This window comes from Xiphophorus hellerii, chromosome 10, assembly GCF_003331165.1.
Source record: "Xiphophorus hellerii strain 12219 chromosome 10, Xiphophorus_hellerii-4.1, whole genome shotgun sequence".
Taxonomy (NCBI): domain Eukaryota; kingdom Metazoa; phylum Chordata; class Actinopteri; order Cyprinodontiformes; family Poeciliidae; genus Xiphophorus; species Xiphophorus hellerii.
The window spans coordinates 16,245,017-16,262,665 of NC_045681.1; the positions used below are offsets into that span (position 1 = coordinate 16,245,017).

The 17,649-nt window shown below is 38.3% G+C and overlaps 2 protein-coding genes across 3 annotated transcripts; both read right to left on the bottom strand.

Moving 5' to 3' along the window:
- Window positions 1-587: 587 nt before the first annotated feature.
- LOC116727339 (gastrula zinc finger protein XlCGF57.1-like) lies at window positions 588-8,115 on the bottom strand. The gene is made up of 2 exons (XM_032574720.1): window positions 7,787-8,115; window positions 588-2,580 (listed from the first exon to the last, which is right to left on the bottom strand). The coding sequence occupies exons 1-2, from the start codon at window positions 7,998-8,000 to the stop codon at window positions 1,124-1,126; spliced, it is 1,671 nt and encodes a 556-aa protein (XP_032430611.1). The 5' UTR covers window positions 8,001-8,115; the 3' UTR covers window positions 588-1,123.
- A 1,700-nt stretch (window positions 8,116-9,815) lies between these two features.
- Window positions 9,816-15,703, bottom strand: LOC116727340 (gastrula zinc finger protein XlCGF57.1-like). Of its 2 annotated transcripts, none has more exons than XM_032574722.1 (2): window positions 15,397-15,703; window positions 9,816-12,094 (listed from the first exon to the last, which is right to left on the bottom strand). In XM_032574722.1, exons 1-2 carry the CDS (start codon window positions 15,623-15,625, stop codon window positions 10,668-10,670), a joined length of 1,656 nt encoding a protein of 551 aa, XP_032430613.1. In that variant the 5' UTR covers window positions 15,626-15,703; the 3' UTR covers window positions 9,816-10,667. The 2 variants fall into 2 exon arrangements, with proteins under 2 accessions (XP_032430613.1, XP_032430612.1); XM_032574721.1 differs by having other exon boundaries at window positions 9,816-12,097; window positions 15,397-15,701.
- Between the last annotated feature and the right edge of the window lie 1,946 nt (window positions 15,704-17,649).

The following is a 17,649-nucleotide window of genomic DNA, read 5'->3' on the forward strand; positions in this document are numbered from 1 at the left end:
TATAAGTAGCTTTGTATCCATTGCTTCTTTATTCCCAAAAAAAGAAGTATGTAGGAATAAATACTTCTTTATTTATCACATGTTGTGCTAAGGCGGACATTATAAAATTTATTGCTCTCCACTGGAAACCACATGGATCACATACAGAGGGTGAGCTTACAGTCAAATTCCATTATGTTTTGCTGCAAAATCTGGAAAGAATTGTGGATTTTGCCACGAAACTAGTTCATTTTCTTCCCAAAAGTGTCACTTTGTTTCAGTTCACATTGGAAGTACATTTATTATAAGGGAATTTGTAATCACCAACAATTCATAGCCTTTGACCATAACCACAAACCTTTAATAATAAAGTTTTAGAACCCCTGGTCTGAAATAAAATGACAACTAATGCTCTTCCCATGATTCGTGTTGCAGTTTGTCTTACTTTTTCACAAAGACGAGTTAAATATTACTTCTTACCTATTGCACAGAGACTGCGTCCTAATATCACTGTCAAAGTAACTAATATCTGTGTCAAAAATAGAGGACCACATCCTAATTCCAGAGTCTAATTTCTGTTGAACACAATGAGTTGACAAATACAAATGTATATTGCAGAAAGTATTTATTTATTTAGTGTTTTTAACCACTCTGTTATTGTCATGCAACACAAATTGCTTACATGATTAACCAAAGCAGTAATTAGTCAACAGATCCCAAGGCTTAGAGCTGAAGAACATCTCTTCAAACTCAAGCTGACAGTTGAAAATCAAATTCTCCCAAAATATATACAGAAACACATATTCCCCCCAAATTAGTTAGAATTAGAGAAACAACTAATTCATATCAACCCACTTATAGGTGTTTGTAGTGATGCCACTGGTCATTCATCTGTAAAATCCCCATACTACTATACCGGCTAAACATAAAATCCTAACTAATCAACATAACACTTCACTTCTTAAGAGTCTATTAGATACCTTTTCAGTTAATTTTCAATAAACCTTTTGGATTTATTGATTTTAAGATGATGTATATTTGGCCTAATTTCCATTTGGAGCTCAGAATATATAATACCAGAGAAGTCTTACAGACACAGTTGCCTAGCTTACAAGTCTACATATTGAAATCACACAAACTCTCGTTAGCCTAGGTGTAATGTCATATGCCGGTCTAAACTTCCCTGTTGGGTGAATTCCTGCCCACAGACGGCACAGCCAAACGGTTTTTCTCCTGTATGAACTATAATGTGTGAATCCAAATGCGTTTTTCTGGTAAATCTTTTGCCACAGAAATCGCAGCTATAAGGTTTCTCGCCTGTGTGGACCGCCATGTGCGTTTCAAGGTATGTCTTACGGTTAAATCTTTTGCCGCAAACTTCACAGCCAAAAAGCCTTTCCTCAGTGTGGGACGTCATGTGAGTCCTGAGGTGTGTTTTCCGTTTGTAACTTTTACCACAGATCTCGCAGCTGTGCGGTTTTTCTCCGGTGTGGACCGACTCATGCGCCTTAAGGCTTTTCTTACAAGTGAACTTTTTCCCGCAAAGATCACAGTCAAACAGACGCTCTCCTGTGTGAATTATCATGTGCGTCTTTAGGTTGTGCTGAAACCTTGATCTTTTCCCACAAATATCACAAACATAGGGCTTCTCCCCCGTGTGGATTCTCATATGTGTCTTCAGGTTATGCTGGTGCTTGAACCTTTTTCCACAGACTTCGCAGCAAAAAGGCATCTCTCCTGTGTGGACTCTCATGTGTTTCTTCACGTCATGCTGGTGCTTAAATCTTTTACTGCATACGTCACAACCAAACGGCTGCTCTCCTGTGTGCACTCTGATGTGAGATGTAAGGCTGAAATGATCTCGGAAAGTTTTGCCACATATCTCGCAGCTGAAGTTTTTCTTGCCTGTGTGGACTTTGCCCTGTGAATCTGCATTTTTCTTCACTGCGGAGCATTTCTGAATAACTGAACAGTCTGGAGAATTTTTTTCTGTGTTGCGTCTCATGTGTCTCCTTAGAGACTGCTCGTCCAGAAACTGTTTACCGCACTCAGAGCAGCTGAAGGCCTTTTTGGAAGCATTACAGCCTGCATCGCTGTTCATGCCTGCCTCAGCTAACTGGCTTCCCTTCCATCGATTTTCAGTCCCTGCTATAGGTCCATGCCAGTTATTATAACAGTGACTATCCTCATTTTCGATGGCTTCATTCTCTAGGGAGTCTGCAGCCCTTCTGTGTTTATTTATTTTGAAATTATTTGGATCGGTCTTTGAGATAAGTTCCAGTCGGCCCCAGTCCTCTCCATCAGTTTCTGTTTTAATCCATTTAAATGAGCTGCCGGTTGGAGGTTCTGTCTCTCTGGTGTTGGTTTGGCTCTGATGAAGCTGTGAAGACTCGGGTTCCTCTTCGTCATCTTCATTCTTCACTATTACATTGACTGGGAATTTTGCGTATTCAGCTTCATCTCCTCCAAGCAGCTCGTCTCCTTCCTGACTGATCCAAAGTTCCTCCTCTTCCTCCTTTATGTAGAAAGGGATTGCATCATGTTGTCCCAGGCTGACTTTCCAAGAAATCTCGTTTTTCTTCCCCCAAAGATGCTGATTTTCTGAAAACACAAAAAATCATTAAATAACTGTGACTTTACATACTGTATGTTACAGCTGAATATAGTACACAATTTAGGTGTAGGGATGCAAACAATGTTTAATGGTTTGTCAAATTAAAATTAGTTCCAATCGATTAACTAGTAACATCCGCTTAGACCTTCTTTTAGTGTTGTGGTTTGGCCCCCGTCCAGAAGATGGCGACGCTAGTCATCCATAAACGGAGCCAGTTGTAAGAGAAACAAATATGACTGAAGCCACATGACTGAACAGGAAAGTGAAACAGTCCAGATGCTGGTGCGGGATTCAAAATGCACTTTATGCAGTTCTGTTTAGCAGAATACTTATATTGTATAGCAATATAATATAAGTTCAAGCAATTTCTTCCACTTTGTTGACACTGAGGGGAAAGTAAAGTCTGCCATCCTGAATGAAGTGTTCCACATATATTATTCTTTTCATCTTTTGTGTTTCTATACAGCAACCACAGAGGTTCCTATTTTGTTATATTTAAATATGTCTATGATTAATAATGTGAGAAAACAAAACATTTTCTTATGAAAAATGAGCCCTGTTATGGAAAGAAAGCCAACCTTGTTGACAGAAGAGAAAACATAATTTTAAAAAAATAAAAAAAATAAAAAAACATTGCCACTTATCATTTAAGTTAGTTAGTCAATAATATCAAGTTATTCATTAATTCATCAATCCTTAATTTGCATTCCTATTAAGGCATTTAATGTTTCAATGATGAACTGAATTAAAACATTGGACAAAATGAGAAAATAACAGCTCACACTAATAATGACTATAGGAGTTCATATCATGTTATCTGAATTCCTTACATTGCAAATCTCACCTGTTTTGTAATTCATTTCAGAAAGAAGAAAAGAATAATATTTTTTATTTACTGATGTTTTGGTATTAATTTCAAATTAGGAAAAACAAAATCTGTCAGAGCTAAAGGTTTTATTTCAAGGGCAAAGCATGAATTACTATTATTAAATTATTATTATTATATGCTAAAAAAATAATACCTAGCTAGTTATCAAGGCAAATGGAAGTTTTTGGGAAAAAAAGCAGCCCTTAAACAAAGAAACTCAGATACTTTTCATCTATAGTCCCTGGATATTTTGAGCAATTTGTCTAAAATAAATTTCATCCACGCCATGGCTCCACTGATTTTAATAAAGAAAAGTCTAGATTTGCTTCAGAACTCAGACAGGCCTTGCAGTTAAAGTGTTTAAAGACGGGACATTCTTTAAACACTTAAAGACGATTCTAAGTATTTCAAAGCAGCAAAGGGTTTCAAAGGGTTGAAATTAACAGGTCCTTTCTATGTCCTGCATAGAAAGGACATACTGTAGCTTATGCAAGGTTTCATAGCTTATTAATAAGCCCAGTGATTGAGTATTTGTAAAAAAAAAAATTTAATAATCTGCTAAAACTCACCTTTTGAAGTTAGAGACATTTAACATTCCAGTGGCAAAATATTTAAATAAAGTTTTGTTTAACATTCTGGAGCCACATTTGATTAACACTGAAGCTACAAGCTAATCTGAAAACTTTACCTAGACGACCAGATGAATTTCAAATTACAAAAAAAGACTAAAGAAGCAAAACAAATGGGCCATGTTGAACACAAACTGCTTCAAGATGATAGTGCGAGGTGAAGACACTCGCTCCTATTACACAATCAGTTTCCTGCTGGAGCAGATGTTGCCTGTTGCAGTGTGCCTGTCTGACCCAGAGGTTACCCAGCTCACAGCATTCCTTGACCTCAAAGCTGAACAAGGGGATCTCCAGCAAGCTCTTAAACTATTTCAATATGTTGCTGGGGAAGAGGGCGTCATGTTTGAGCCTCTTTTCTCTACCGCCATTCATTAAAGGATTGAGGAGGTCCAGAGAAACTCCTGCCATTGACCAATGTTCTGCAGCTTCTCACAAAGGTGGGAGGTTGAGAAAACCTACAAAATGATCCTGCAAACAAAACTTCATTGTAGCTTATTTGGACTCTAGGTTTCACAAACTTGTGTTTTCATCTTTGGATAAAGGCTGAAAACCCAAAGAAGTGGCTCTCAGAGAAAAGACGAAGAGAAGCCGTGTCCAATAAAATAAAGGAATAACGATCAAAAAAGTAAAACAGTCGATATACAGTCAAGGTAAAAAGAAAGTAAACCCCCTTTAAATCAACAAGTTTCTGTCTTTAGTTTATATTTTCTCTCAGTCCTACTTCATCTTTGTTTAACAAAACATGATTTGATATAAACTTGTATGGGTTATACCAGGGGCGCCGTAAAGAGGGGAAATGTTATGACAATTCTAAGGGCCCCTGATCGACAGGGGGCCCTCCAGAATTTATTTATTTATTTTTTGTTCATAGAAATAAATTTAAAAAATTGGGGCCCTGTTAATTACAAAATTAATTATATTGTGTTTTTTGAAGATTGTTTTTAGCAGTAAAAAAATTATGTTCCCACTCCTAGACCAAAAAACACACATCCATATTTTCCCAGAATCCCCCTGGATCTGCAAGAAATGGTTCGTTCCTGCTTGGAGCGCTTGATGGTGACGTGTTCAGCAGCAGTCAGTGGAAGACAAGAAAGACTGTGGCTGTTACTATGCTGCTAAAAAAAATAATAAAATCAGGTTTTCAAAAAAAATAAAAAATAGAGAGAGCGAGAGAGAAAAAGGCAAAAGTGTCAATTTATAACCCAGTTTTTCTCCAAGAGAGGTGGGTAGACTGTGTGAGATTATCAACCATTCAGCATAGTTAGCTTAGCTACGGAATGCTGTTTGCTTCCATTTCACTAACATTTAATGAATTAAGGAAAGAAATTACCAACATATTCATATATTGAACATGTCCCTATACCTTTTACCACTTAACAACAGGTGAGTCAGTCAGCAGCAGCTCTAACCCACATCCCTCCTGACCCTCCTCTCCTAAAGCTGCAGTATGTAACTTTTATTTAAAAAAATAAATTTCACATATTTGTTAAAACTGTCATCATGTTGTGACAGTATGGTATGAGAGATAATCTGTGAAAAATCTATTTCCTCTGCCTTCTCCCAGTGCTAGAAACAGCTAATGAGAGACAGGAGAGTTTTAGTGCCGTCAATCACAATCTCATGTGGCTGCTCATCCCTATGCTGCAGCTAGCATAGCCTGTTGTGAATGCTCAGTCTAGTTAGCATAGCTACCAATGACGGCAGATAAACGATTTTCCTGTAATTATAAGTTGTTTCTCCACCATTAGCACATTTAGCAGTGAGTGAATGAAGTTGATTGACAGAACTAAGACCCTCCTACTGGTTCTGATTGGTTGTTTTGGCCGGAATGTTGCATTACTTTAGCCAGCAATAGTAGCTCAGGGAGCAGGTGGAGGAGATTGATTGTTTTCACAGATTATCTGTCTCATAAGACATGGTGATAGCTTTAACAAATATGGAGAAAACATTTTTTTTATTAAAGTTCTATACTGCAGCTTGAAGATGTCTGGATTGCTTCATGTACATGTTGCCTATTACTGTTGCTCGTGGGGAGAGACATTTTAGTAAGCTAAAACTAAACAAAAAAATGTAAGCAACCTACTTGCATACTGTATGTGGATGTAAAATTCATGAGCAGTAAACATTGTGCTAGTTATCAGTATTGGACCAAAGAAAGCAAGGCAGTTGCAAGCCTTTAAAATTGTGACGCTTTTGATGGGTCAGAAAGACAAAAATTTTAACAGCAGCTGCGCTGTTGCGGGGGGGGGGGTCAATTAAATTTTTTGTCAGGGGTCCCAAGGTTCCTGGCGGCACCCCTGGGTTATACACCAACCTAAACACACTGTGTGTAACAATATTGTCTGGAAATTCTAACGTTAATTTAGATATTCTCATTAGCTCCCCCTGTTGAACTGAATTGTTTATACAGTTGTAGAGCTCTTAGTGCAAAGTGGATTTGAAACATTTGTATTCATATTGAGAGAACTGTAAAGTTCAGCTGATATTTTGTGTTTTTGTAAAGTTTAACTTTAACTTGAGCAATTTAACTTTTTGTAAAGTTAAATTTGAATCACTTTAGAACCTAGAACAGATAATATTTATCTTTCATAATCACATTTCAGAAATTTTTAGGTGGGCCAATTATCAAAACCTTGTTTAATATTCTGCTGTTTCCCCCCCATTCTGAATTCAATCATTTTCCCAAGAGATGGTGTTATAAACACAGATTGTGGCTGCAATAATTTTACAATCTGCTACAATTAAACTTTAGTCAATGTGTTTTTAACTGAAATCGGGTCATGTAAAAAGGATGAATCAGTTTGCTATTTAATAATTTGTGCTGAGAGCATGAAACCATTCATTTTATGTTATTTTAGAAATAACATCCCGAAAGTAATTCTTCCCTTATGCAGCTTGTCTGCTCTTGGGTGAGTTGATTATCTATTCTATGCAGATGATCAACTTGAGTTTTGGGCGTCATGTTTGTGAAATCATATTTTATATTTTAACATTGGTATTTTGTTTTATAAGTCATGCATCATTACATCTGGACATCCAGGACAGCAACTCAAACTGTTTTCCAAAATAAATAAATAAATAAAATTAAAAAAAATGCAATGCCATGACAGTTGATACTGCCAAAACCAAGTCTTGAGTTGATAGCCTAGCACTTTCAAATGCTTCATAATTTAATGGAAAAAGACAAGCAGGCATTACTTCTTATCAGATAGAAGACTCTGGAGGTCATAAAGTGATTTTCATTCATATTTATTTTATGCTTTCTTTAAAGGTATTTGGTTAATTGGCAAATGTTTTTTAAACTCATACAGTTTTGCATTCTTGTTTTACCAGTGCTTTGATCAGTATGAGTATGCTAGTGACTGAAGACTACTTTAACAATACAATTAATAGCTTAGAACTGTGCACTTTTAGTCCTTCAATAGCCAGTTGAAGCCTTAAAGATGTTATTAACCACGTTAATCTATTTTCACGTCAGTTTCGGCTACAATTTACAAACGTTAGATTGCGGCAAAATATCTTATATCTTCGTAGTTATAATAAATGCAAATCGATTAGGCTGCAAAAACCATTTGGAAGGGAGGAAAATGACTCGGTTTCAAATGTACACAACCACAGATTGGGCTTTTATCTGCTCCAGCACAGCAGAGGAGAGCTACAGCTAGCTAACAGCACTAAATCGGAGCTTCTTCTTACCAGCCGTTTGATTTCTACCAACATCCTGCTGCTGATGGACGCCGTGGTATTTCTTCTGCACTTGGTCCTCTAAAGGCAGACTTCCAGATCTGTTCTGATGAGCACATTCCACTTCCTTCATTGTGTTTTTTTGTTCTAACTGGCGTTGAGCTTGTCGAACTGGGCCTCCTCCGAACACAGAACCGAATCGATGCCAACAATACCCGCTCACCATTCATTCAGATGAAAGCGTCAGATTTACTTTATGGGCCTAATATACATGGTGGCGTTCCTTCAGTCCCTTTAAATAACTTTTTGATAAATATTTCTTAACGGTTCATTTGTTTTAAACAGGCACCTGCACAGACACCTTTATTCTCCGTCACTATAGTAACCGTATTCTTCATGGTTTTCACATACACAGTGAGCTTCCCTTGTTCAAAATTTTGCCTTATTATGTTAATGCGTAAATGATATACTTATAATCAATGAGTTTCGAAACAAAACGCGCGACGCCTCAATCTTTTCATCTCACTGCAATGACGCGTCGTCGTGTCAGCCATATTGGGAGGGGAAACAGTGCCCCGTTTATGCATTGAAACGTAGCACAGAGCGGCATTTAAACAGGGTTAAAAGATTTTTGCATTCATATATTTAAAACGCATATCTTTAAATATATGAATTTAAAGATAGTGACTCAATTGACTATTAAACAATACTTGTGGATGCATGTTGAGGCAACACCTCAAACACATTCCTTATTTTATATCACGTAAATATCAAATCAGTCAAAATGGCAGGAAGAGAACTATGGACCTTTAAAAGTCTGGAGGTGCCACATGAATCGTTTCGAATTAAACATAAGCTGTTCAGGAAGGACAATTTTGTGTCGCCGGTTTCACTGTGAAGCTGGTTAGACGCTGTCATTATCCACAGTGAAATTATTCCATTTCTTCTTATATAGGCTCAGAGACCAAAGCAAGAGGCCATTACTCTAAAAGCAACATTAAAAGCCAGACTGCAGTTCACTCACCAAATTCAGGGACAAAAGACCTAATGGAAGTGTTTGGTCATAATGACTATTATTACATTTGGATAAAGAAGGCAGAAGCTCATAAATCTGAGAGCACAATTTCAACTCTGAAGTAAGGGGGTGGCAACATCATGTGCGGGTGTTTTGTTGCAGGAGGCTCTGGTACACTTAAAAAGCCTGCATCATGAGGAAATAACATTATGGAGCAAGAAAGTACATGATGTGGAAATATAAAAGCAACATCACAAGAGGCAGCAAGTTACAGCTTGGATACAAATGGCTCTTCCAACAGAAGATTAATTTGGTGGTGTTATTAGTTAGAAAGTGGATCAAGGACAACATAGTCAATGTTTTGGAGTTGTCATCACAAAGCACTAATCTCAGCCCATAGAAAGATGAGAGTTGAAAAGGTTCATGTATACAACAAGCCTGATCCCGTTACACTGGTTCTGTCTGGAGAAAAACGAGATAAAATTGAAAGAACTCATTGTGAATTTGACAACTTCCCATCTTCTTTCCAGCAGAACCTCCCAGCTTGAACGTCTTGATAAACCAGTAAACTGCTCTTTCAGCTGCAATATTACAACAGCAGTTACCTTCATGTGGGCCTGTTTTGATGCAAAACACCTTTTTTCCATTGGAGGCAACTATTACTAACATTAAACGACAATCTGAGTGAAACCTGATTATTAGATTAGTTATGATTTCATCTGGGCTATTTTATATCTTCATCTGATGCTGATAATAGAATTGACGGAAATGTTAACTGCTTGTGGTGCGCAAATTTTTTTTTTTTTACAGTAAACCTTTACAAATAAAGTAGACTTAATCTGCATCTGATCACTCTGCACAATAAGCTCAAAGCAATATGAATTGTTAGCACAAAATCTGAAGCTGCAAAGCTAATAAAATGTTTCACAGTTGAAACATTTACCCATGATTTTACCCAAGTTACATCTATTCTACCATTATACAGAAAGCACAATTATTTCATTCAAAGAGTATATTAAAAAAAACTTTTTAAGAAAAACAAAGTTTATTTAAATCAAATACAACTTATTTATATGCTTTAGACATCCATATACTGACATTTTTTCATAAACACCCTTGGTCATATTCTGCTTCTCTGCTTTGTATTTAAAAGGTATGTGAAAATAATAACTCATGAATACAAATGCATACAAGTGACTGTTAGGCACAGTCATTTTTACAACTGGATAATCAGTTGGTCATGATCTGCCGAACTATACTAGTGCATAAACTTATTAGTCAGAAACTTAAATCCACCAAAACTTTAAAAAATATGTCTCCTTACTCCAACTTATTTTCAGTCTTACAGTCTTTAAATGCTAAATACATGTTCTTAAATCAAAAATGTTGGTTTTAATTTCTGATTTGATTTATCAAGTAGGCGTGCTGGTGGTCATTTAGCAAAGTATTGCTTCGTTCACACGATTAAAGAGCTTTCAGAACCAAATACCTCAAAGTGTTCATTTCATATTGATAGCTGACAATTATCTTTATACTCCAACTCATTCACGCTACCAAAGATGAGTTACAAAATAGTACAAAAATAAAATAAAATAAAAAAATTTGCCTGAAACAGGAGCAAGATTAACAATGAGCATGATTTACTTAGTGTTTCTGAACAGTACCAACCAAGGGTAAATGTAAAGAAAAAAATGCATCCTAGCTCAATTGCTCCATCCTCTTGCACAGTTAGAGTTATAACGCTCATACTTTTAGTAACTAATTAAAGTCAAAATCTCAAAAAAAAAAAAGGCATACAATAAGACAAGCCACCTCTGTCATGAAGGTGAAGAAATTAGCTTTAGGTTTTACCTCCAGGTTTTTTCTCTAAATGTGCTTTTATCCCAAGTGTAATGTCATGTGTCTGTTTAAACTTCCCTGCTGGGAGAATTCCTGCCCACACACAGCACAGCCAAAAGGTTTTTCTCCTGTGTGAACCGTAATGTGGGAATCTAGGTGCGTTTTCCGGGTGAACCTTTTACCGCAGAAGTCACAGCTGTAAGGCTTCTCGCCGGTGTGGACCGCCATGTGCGTCCCGAGATGCGTTTTACGATTGAATCGCTTACCGCAGACGTCGCAGCCAAAAGGCTTTTCTTCGTTGTGGACGGTCATGTGAGTCCGAAGGTGCGTTTTGCGCTTGTAGCTTTTACCGCAGATATCGCAAGCAAACGGTTTTTCGCCCGTGTGAACCGTCATGTGCGCCCTAAGACTCGTTTTACGGTTGAACTTTTTACCACAGAGATCACAACCGAAGGGCCGTTCCCCTCTGTGGACTATCATGTGCGTCTTCAGGTTGTTCTGGTGTCTCGCTCTTTTACCACAGATGTCGCACACAAAAGGCTTCTCCCCGGTGTGGATTCTCATGTGTGTCTTCAGATTGTGCTGATGCTTAAATCTTTTACCGCAAACTTCGCAGCTGAACGGCATCTCTCCGGTGTGGATTCTCATATGTATCTTTAGGTTGTGCTCATGCTTGAAGCACTTGGCACAAATTTCGCAGCCAAAGGGCTTTTCCTCAGAGTGGACTCTCATGTGAGATTTCAGGCTGAAATGGTCTCTGAAAGTTTTTCCGCACATATCGCAGCTGAAGTTTTTCTTCCCCGTGTGGACTTTGGTCTTTGAATCTGCATTTTGCTTCACTTCGGAACATTTCAGATTAACCGAACAGTTGGAGCTTTTTTCTATGTTGCGTCTCATGTGTCTCTTCAGAGACTGCCTGTACAGAAACTGTTTACCACACTCTGGGCAGCTGAACGGCTTTTTAACAGTGCTGCATCCGTTACCGCTGCCTATTCCTGACTCTGTTGCTCTGCTTCCCTTACAGCCGGAGTCAGTCTCTGACAGAGGTTCCTGCCAATCGTCTTCTTCACTGAATTCAGTCTCAGGGGTGTCTAAACCCTCCGCGCCACTCTTTGGTCTTGGAGCACGTGGTTTCTTAACCAGTTCCAGCCGTCCCCAGTCCTCTCCATCAGTTTCCTTTTTGATCCATTTAAAGCTGCTGGTTGGACGCTCCACCTCTCTGGAGTCAGTTTGGCTTTGATGAAGCTGTGAAGTCTGAGGTTCCTCTTCCTCATCTTCAGTCTTCACGATAACAGTCAATGGGAGTCGGCTGTATTCGTTTTCGTCCAACCCATAATCATACCCCCCCTCTTTACTGATCCAGAGTTCTTCCTCTTCCTCTTTTACGTGAACAGGTTCTGGATTCTGCTGATCCGTACTGGGGCTCCAGGGAACCTTCTCTTTCATCACCTCCAAGGGCCGAACATCTGCTGGAAACACAGAGAAATGCAGTTTAATAAATACACTTGCAGAAATGTGAGTCAAAAGTGCTACGGCTCAGTGACATTGCTCAGCTAATGAAAGAAGTTTTTACTCCAGGGATCGCTTTCAAAGGATTGTTCAGGAATACAGCACAAAAATTAAAAGCTTGGACAAAGCTATGTGCCGGCCTTGACATTACATTAAAAGAAAATAATAAAATTGAGGCCGTCTTTCCTTCTCTTCATGTACAAAGATAAACCTCTTCATAAATTATTGCTTAAGCAGTGAATGTAAAAGAAGTAAAGCTCAACACTTTGTGAAATTAAATGTCAAATTAAAGTCGCCTCTGTGGCACACACAGAACATTCTGGGGATTGTAGCATTAATATTAAAAAGCCTTAGTAATAAATAAGTCATTTAGTAACATTAAAAGCTACTGCAGCGCCACACACAGGAGTGGGTGTTCTGCATGTTTTCTTTTCCCTTTTACTAATTTATATTTTTATTTTATATCTAAAGGTACCATTCTACTATGTTCTGTTCTGTATACCTCTTCTCTCCACAATAAAATGTCCGCATGACTTACATTTGCAAAGTTGGACCTGGATAAACCACAGGACTTCCTAAACAATATCCTCTGAAAAAAGATGTTTAGAGAAAACCACACACAGCTTATCGGCAAAAAAAGCCTCATGTCAAAGTCAACCACAGTCAGACAGTTGAAGTTGTGGAGAAATACTGGGTACTACGACAACAGACTCTTTTGACATGTTAACATTGTAGGCAAGAAAACCCACAAACGTATGCATTTTTATGCAACATAAACATGCCCCCCTTTTGGAAGTCAATCCATCTTGCACGAGATGAAAAGCTGCGTGTTACAAGCTCTCTGTTTCTTTGGACAACTCTGCAACAACTTAACTTCAACTGCAAGCCTCCTAAACCTTGCAGTTTGCTTAAACACTAGTTAACACACTATCTGCTTCTTATTTTTCCTTTAAACTGTTCTACATTTTGTCCTAGAGTTCCCAAACTGAAAACCAAACTCCACAGTTTAGTCCACAGAATCTCATCTTGAGGTCTTTGTGAGTTGAATTTGCCAGTTAAGGGTGAGACCTGTTTTTTTTTTTTGTTTGTTTTTTTTCGGTCTGGGGGATAGAACCCAAAACCATCACACAGCCTCCATTAAAAGTTTCCATGTGTGCAGCCCACATGCTCACCTCTGCTTAACCCACAAATGTTTTTTTTTTTTCTTGTAAATGTGGCACCATGTCAGGAGAAAAATGTGGGGTTTTGTTGTTTGTTTTTTTACGGTCAGATGCTTTTAAGCAGAAGCCTTGATTTTCTTTCACTGCTTAAATTCCTCAGATGCAAAAGAATTTACATCTAAATTCACAAGTGTGCATACCAGTAATAGTTTTGGTCAACTCTGGGTTTCTATTGGACTTTCTCTGAGGAGGAATTTGACCTAATTCTCCTTTAGTTTATTGAGGTTTGCAGACATTGGTTTCTGCACAGCTCACTTTGGTCCCACCACGGCATTTCAATCAGGCTGAGGTCTGAGTGGGCTATTGCACCACACTCAGTTTTTTTTTTTATTTTCAGCCATTCTGTTGGAGCTTTGCCTTGACCCAGTTTCATGCGAGATGGATTCACATTTTGACTTCGTAGCCATTGTGCTGCAGATTTTCAGCTGTGTTTGGGATCACTGTCCTCTTGGACTACCCGATTTGGGCCAAGCTTCAGCAAACAATTAGGACCTACTGCTTTACACTGCAGAATGATAGAAACCTAAATCATTTCCAGATTACAAAACAGCAACAACAGCTTTTCTACGAAGCGATCCAAACAAAGCCTGTAAACCTGTGTTTTTATGGTGGTATAAGGAGACTGCAAACAAGTAAAAAAAACTGAGTTAAGAACTGTCCAACACATTACTAAAAACTGTAAGGATAGTGGGGAACATCGTCTTCAAGTAAGAAATGTGGTCTGAAATATATTCTGAATGATTGCGATCACCGAAACGTTTGGTGACACCAAATAAAAAAAATTTTAAAACTCAGGGCTATGTGTAGTAATGAAAATAAGAGTATTTCCACACGCACAATGTGAAGGCAACTCAAGGGATTGGAACTGAACAGCTGTGTAGTCATAAGAAAACCACAAATCATTGAGGCTGGCTTAAGAAAATGGCTGAAGGAAGAATAAAGATTGGACTCTGGAGCAATGGAAAAAGGCCATGTGGTCTCATTAATCCAGATTTACCCTCTTCCTGAGTGATTGGTGCATCAGGCTAAGAAGACAGGCAGATGAAGCATGCTCCCATCATGCCCAGTGTCCTACTGTACAAGCCTGCGGGGTCAGTGCGATGATTTGCGGTTGCTGGGTGGCACCACCATATTCCAAGATTACAAAGAGAGAATGTATTGCACTAAAGTTACGAAAGAATAGTTCAGAGAGCATGAGACGATATTTTCACACATGGATCGGCCCCCACACAGTCTGAACCTTAACCCCATTGAAAATCTTTGGGATGTGCTGGAGAAGGATTTGCACAGTGGTCACTCTCTACAAGATCTCTGAATAATTGATGCAGCACTGCATGGAAGTAAATCTTGTGACATTGCAGAAGCGTATGGAAACAATGCCACAGCACTTGCTGTAACCAAAGCTAAAACCAGTCCAACAAAATATTAGTTTAAGATTTTGAAATCAAGCCTCAATTTATAATGCTAGTCCACAACAAGTTTAAATGTAAACAAATAAAACAAATTGCCACATAATTTCAGTTTTAAGATCTGGTTTCATTTTTAATCTTCACCTATTCAGATATTCAGATGACTCAAGTGGAATTGACAGTCTAAAAACATTACTACACACCCCCTGATAATCAGTTAATCAATGCATTTGATTAGCATCACCTGGCTGCTACTTGTGATCAGTGTCCGATCAGTTAGGATAGATTTTGATTTTTCATTTTATTTCTACATTTTGCTTCAAGTGTTTCTAATTAAACGGCACCGTTAGACGATGCGTTCGGTCAAATCTAGAAGTATTGTAATTTGTTGAATGTTTATGACGTAACTAGTTAACATTTTAAAACCTCGTTAACCTGGTCAATATAACAGACGAGTTTAGTTTCAAACAGCTCTGTATGCCTTCATTGCTCCATTTGTTCATTTCAGTCAACACCAGCAGAGCCGAGTGGTTCTCATGAAAATGCTCGGAGCTCCACTTTAACGCATTCATACTCAACAACAGTAAGCTAGCGGCAGAAGCTCCTGGTGAAATCAGAGCTGCTTCTTACCAGCTGTTTGGGGTCTACCAACATCCTGCGGCTGGTGGACACCGAGCTGTTTCATCTGCACTTTCTCCTCCAAAGACAGACTTTCAGTGTTCTGGTGGACGTTATCCACTTCCTTCATGGTGTCCGTTTTCTGTAAAACGAACCGGAGGCTCGTTTCACACGAACCGGGCCGAACACTAACATTTTTGCCAGGCTGGATCCATGGAGCTGTTACAGGAGCTGGAAACATTCTCCGACAGGGCCTCGGATTCTTTCTTTGTGTTGGCGTTTTGTGCCCTCCTCATCCCCCCCAGAGGTTTTAGAGCAGGCATCTCTACAGCCGCCTCATTCTGTGTAACCCTAGTAACCAAAGAGCTCCCCCAGCTGGAGCACAGGTTTGCTTAAAAACAACACGGCAGCGCGTTTGCCATATTGTGAGTGGCATATTTATCCCCTTGAACCAATATAACTCGGCTTAAATCTGGATTTTCCATACAGGACTGAATTTAATGTTAAATTAATTTTGACCAATAGATGGCTCATACAGTAATATGTTAATTTTGAAGTAATGAGTAACAGAGACAAATGTTGGAACAAAATTTTTTGGTCAAAATAGAAATGCCTTAATTTACCTTTAGAGATACCAGAAGGTTTAGTTTCACTATTTTGGTCACTTTAGAGGTGGCTGTGAAAGTCTGTTAACTGTTTCAAACAATAATACTACATACTACAACATAATCAGTTATCCCCATAGTTATAACTGAAGAGTTAATCAAGGAATTACGTCTTACCTAGAGGATTAATAAAGCTGTCATATAGTTACGGTCCAGTACAGTGTTCACATACAGTTGAGTATGTGAACATTGTTCAAGATGTGAAGGACTTGACCAGATATGCCAAATGTTAGACGGGATGTGAAACTAGTGAATGGCAGACTACTACCAACTGCTGCTCATCTGAAAGACATGTGGACATCATGCTTAACTGAAATTTACATATTTACATTTACACAAAGATGAAAGATATAAAACATTAAAATGAGGAGGAAAAATTAAGAACCAATAATTCAGACTACCATTACCATTAGAGAGTCTATAGGGGTTTAAAGAATAGCAATAAAAAATATATTATTACTGTTGTCAGGTCAGATCAGGGGAGAGGCAGTCGTACACAACAGGGAAATGTCATAGGTGGGATTGGGATGTTTGCCAGACTACCTGGAATCATTAGCCAAACATGCCAGCCTTTCATGGAGAAATTAATTTAACTGTACTGGACGGCAGAACCTCCTCACAGACACCAGAATGATCAGACACCTTCTCTAAAGTCTAAAGTATGAGCATTTATTAACAAGATAGCTCAACTTTACAGTCAAAATATATCCTATTAACAAGCTCTACATCTTCTAACGGTTTGCATGAACAAAAACGCCAAAACAATCAGTAAAATGAGGAGAGTAGCAGGCACAATACACTTTGTGGGTCTGCCTTCACGAATGTGCAAAAATATTTCAGAAAGCGCAAAAAACTGGGAGGAGGATATGCAAGTGTAATGATTTGCACGTGCAAACAATCATTCAAATTGTATTTAGAGCACATTTCAGCATCAAGGGATTTCAAAGAGCTTTACATCATAAAAACAATACAAAGTCGTAGAACACACTGTTCTTTGCAATATGATTTACGAAACCTGAGACCCGGACAGAAGATATTGCTTGTCAAATATTTGGAATATCTAAAATATATATATATAAAATTAAAATAGCAAAAATATAAATTCAAAATATTCTCCAACAGCAACAGGAATTTTGAGGTCCAGGATAATCAAATAACTTCAGCGCACCATCGCTTTATAGCAGCACACTGTTATGTCTTGCCGCTCTGCAGGAGTCCATTTTAAAAAGCCAGTAAAAGTGATGCAGATTGCGTTTTTTCTGCTCTGCTGCAAGTTTCACAAATTGTGCGAGCAAAAGATGTCTGTGTGAGACAGATTAAATCCCCAAATGCCGGGAATTTATGCGATTGAACCAAAACAAAAAACACCATGATTAAACTTAAACATAGTGCTACGTTGCTTAGAAAACTCTCGTGTCATTTATGGTCATGTGACCATAAATGACACGAAGCTGGCTTGTTCTCCAGATCTGCAACTTTCCATCGTAATTTTGGACCAAACACGCCCCCAATGTTCTGACTTTAATGGAAAACAGGGTTACACTGTGAATCGAGAAGCTCACACTCCGGTAGATTTAAATAGTTATGGACCTTAGATGGA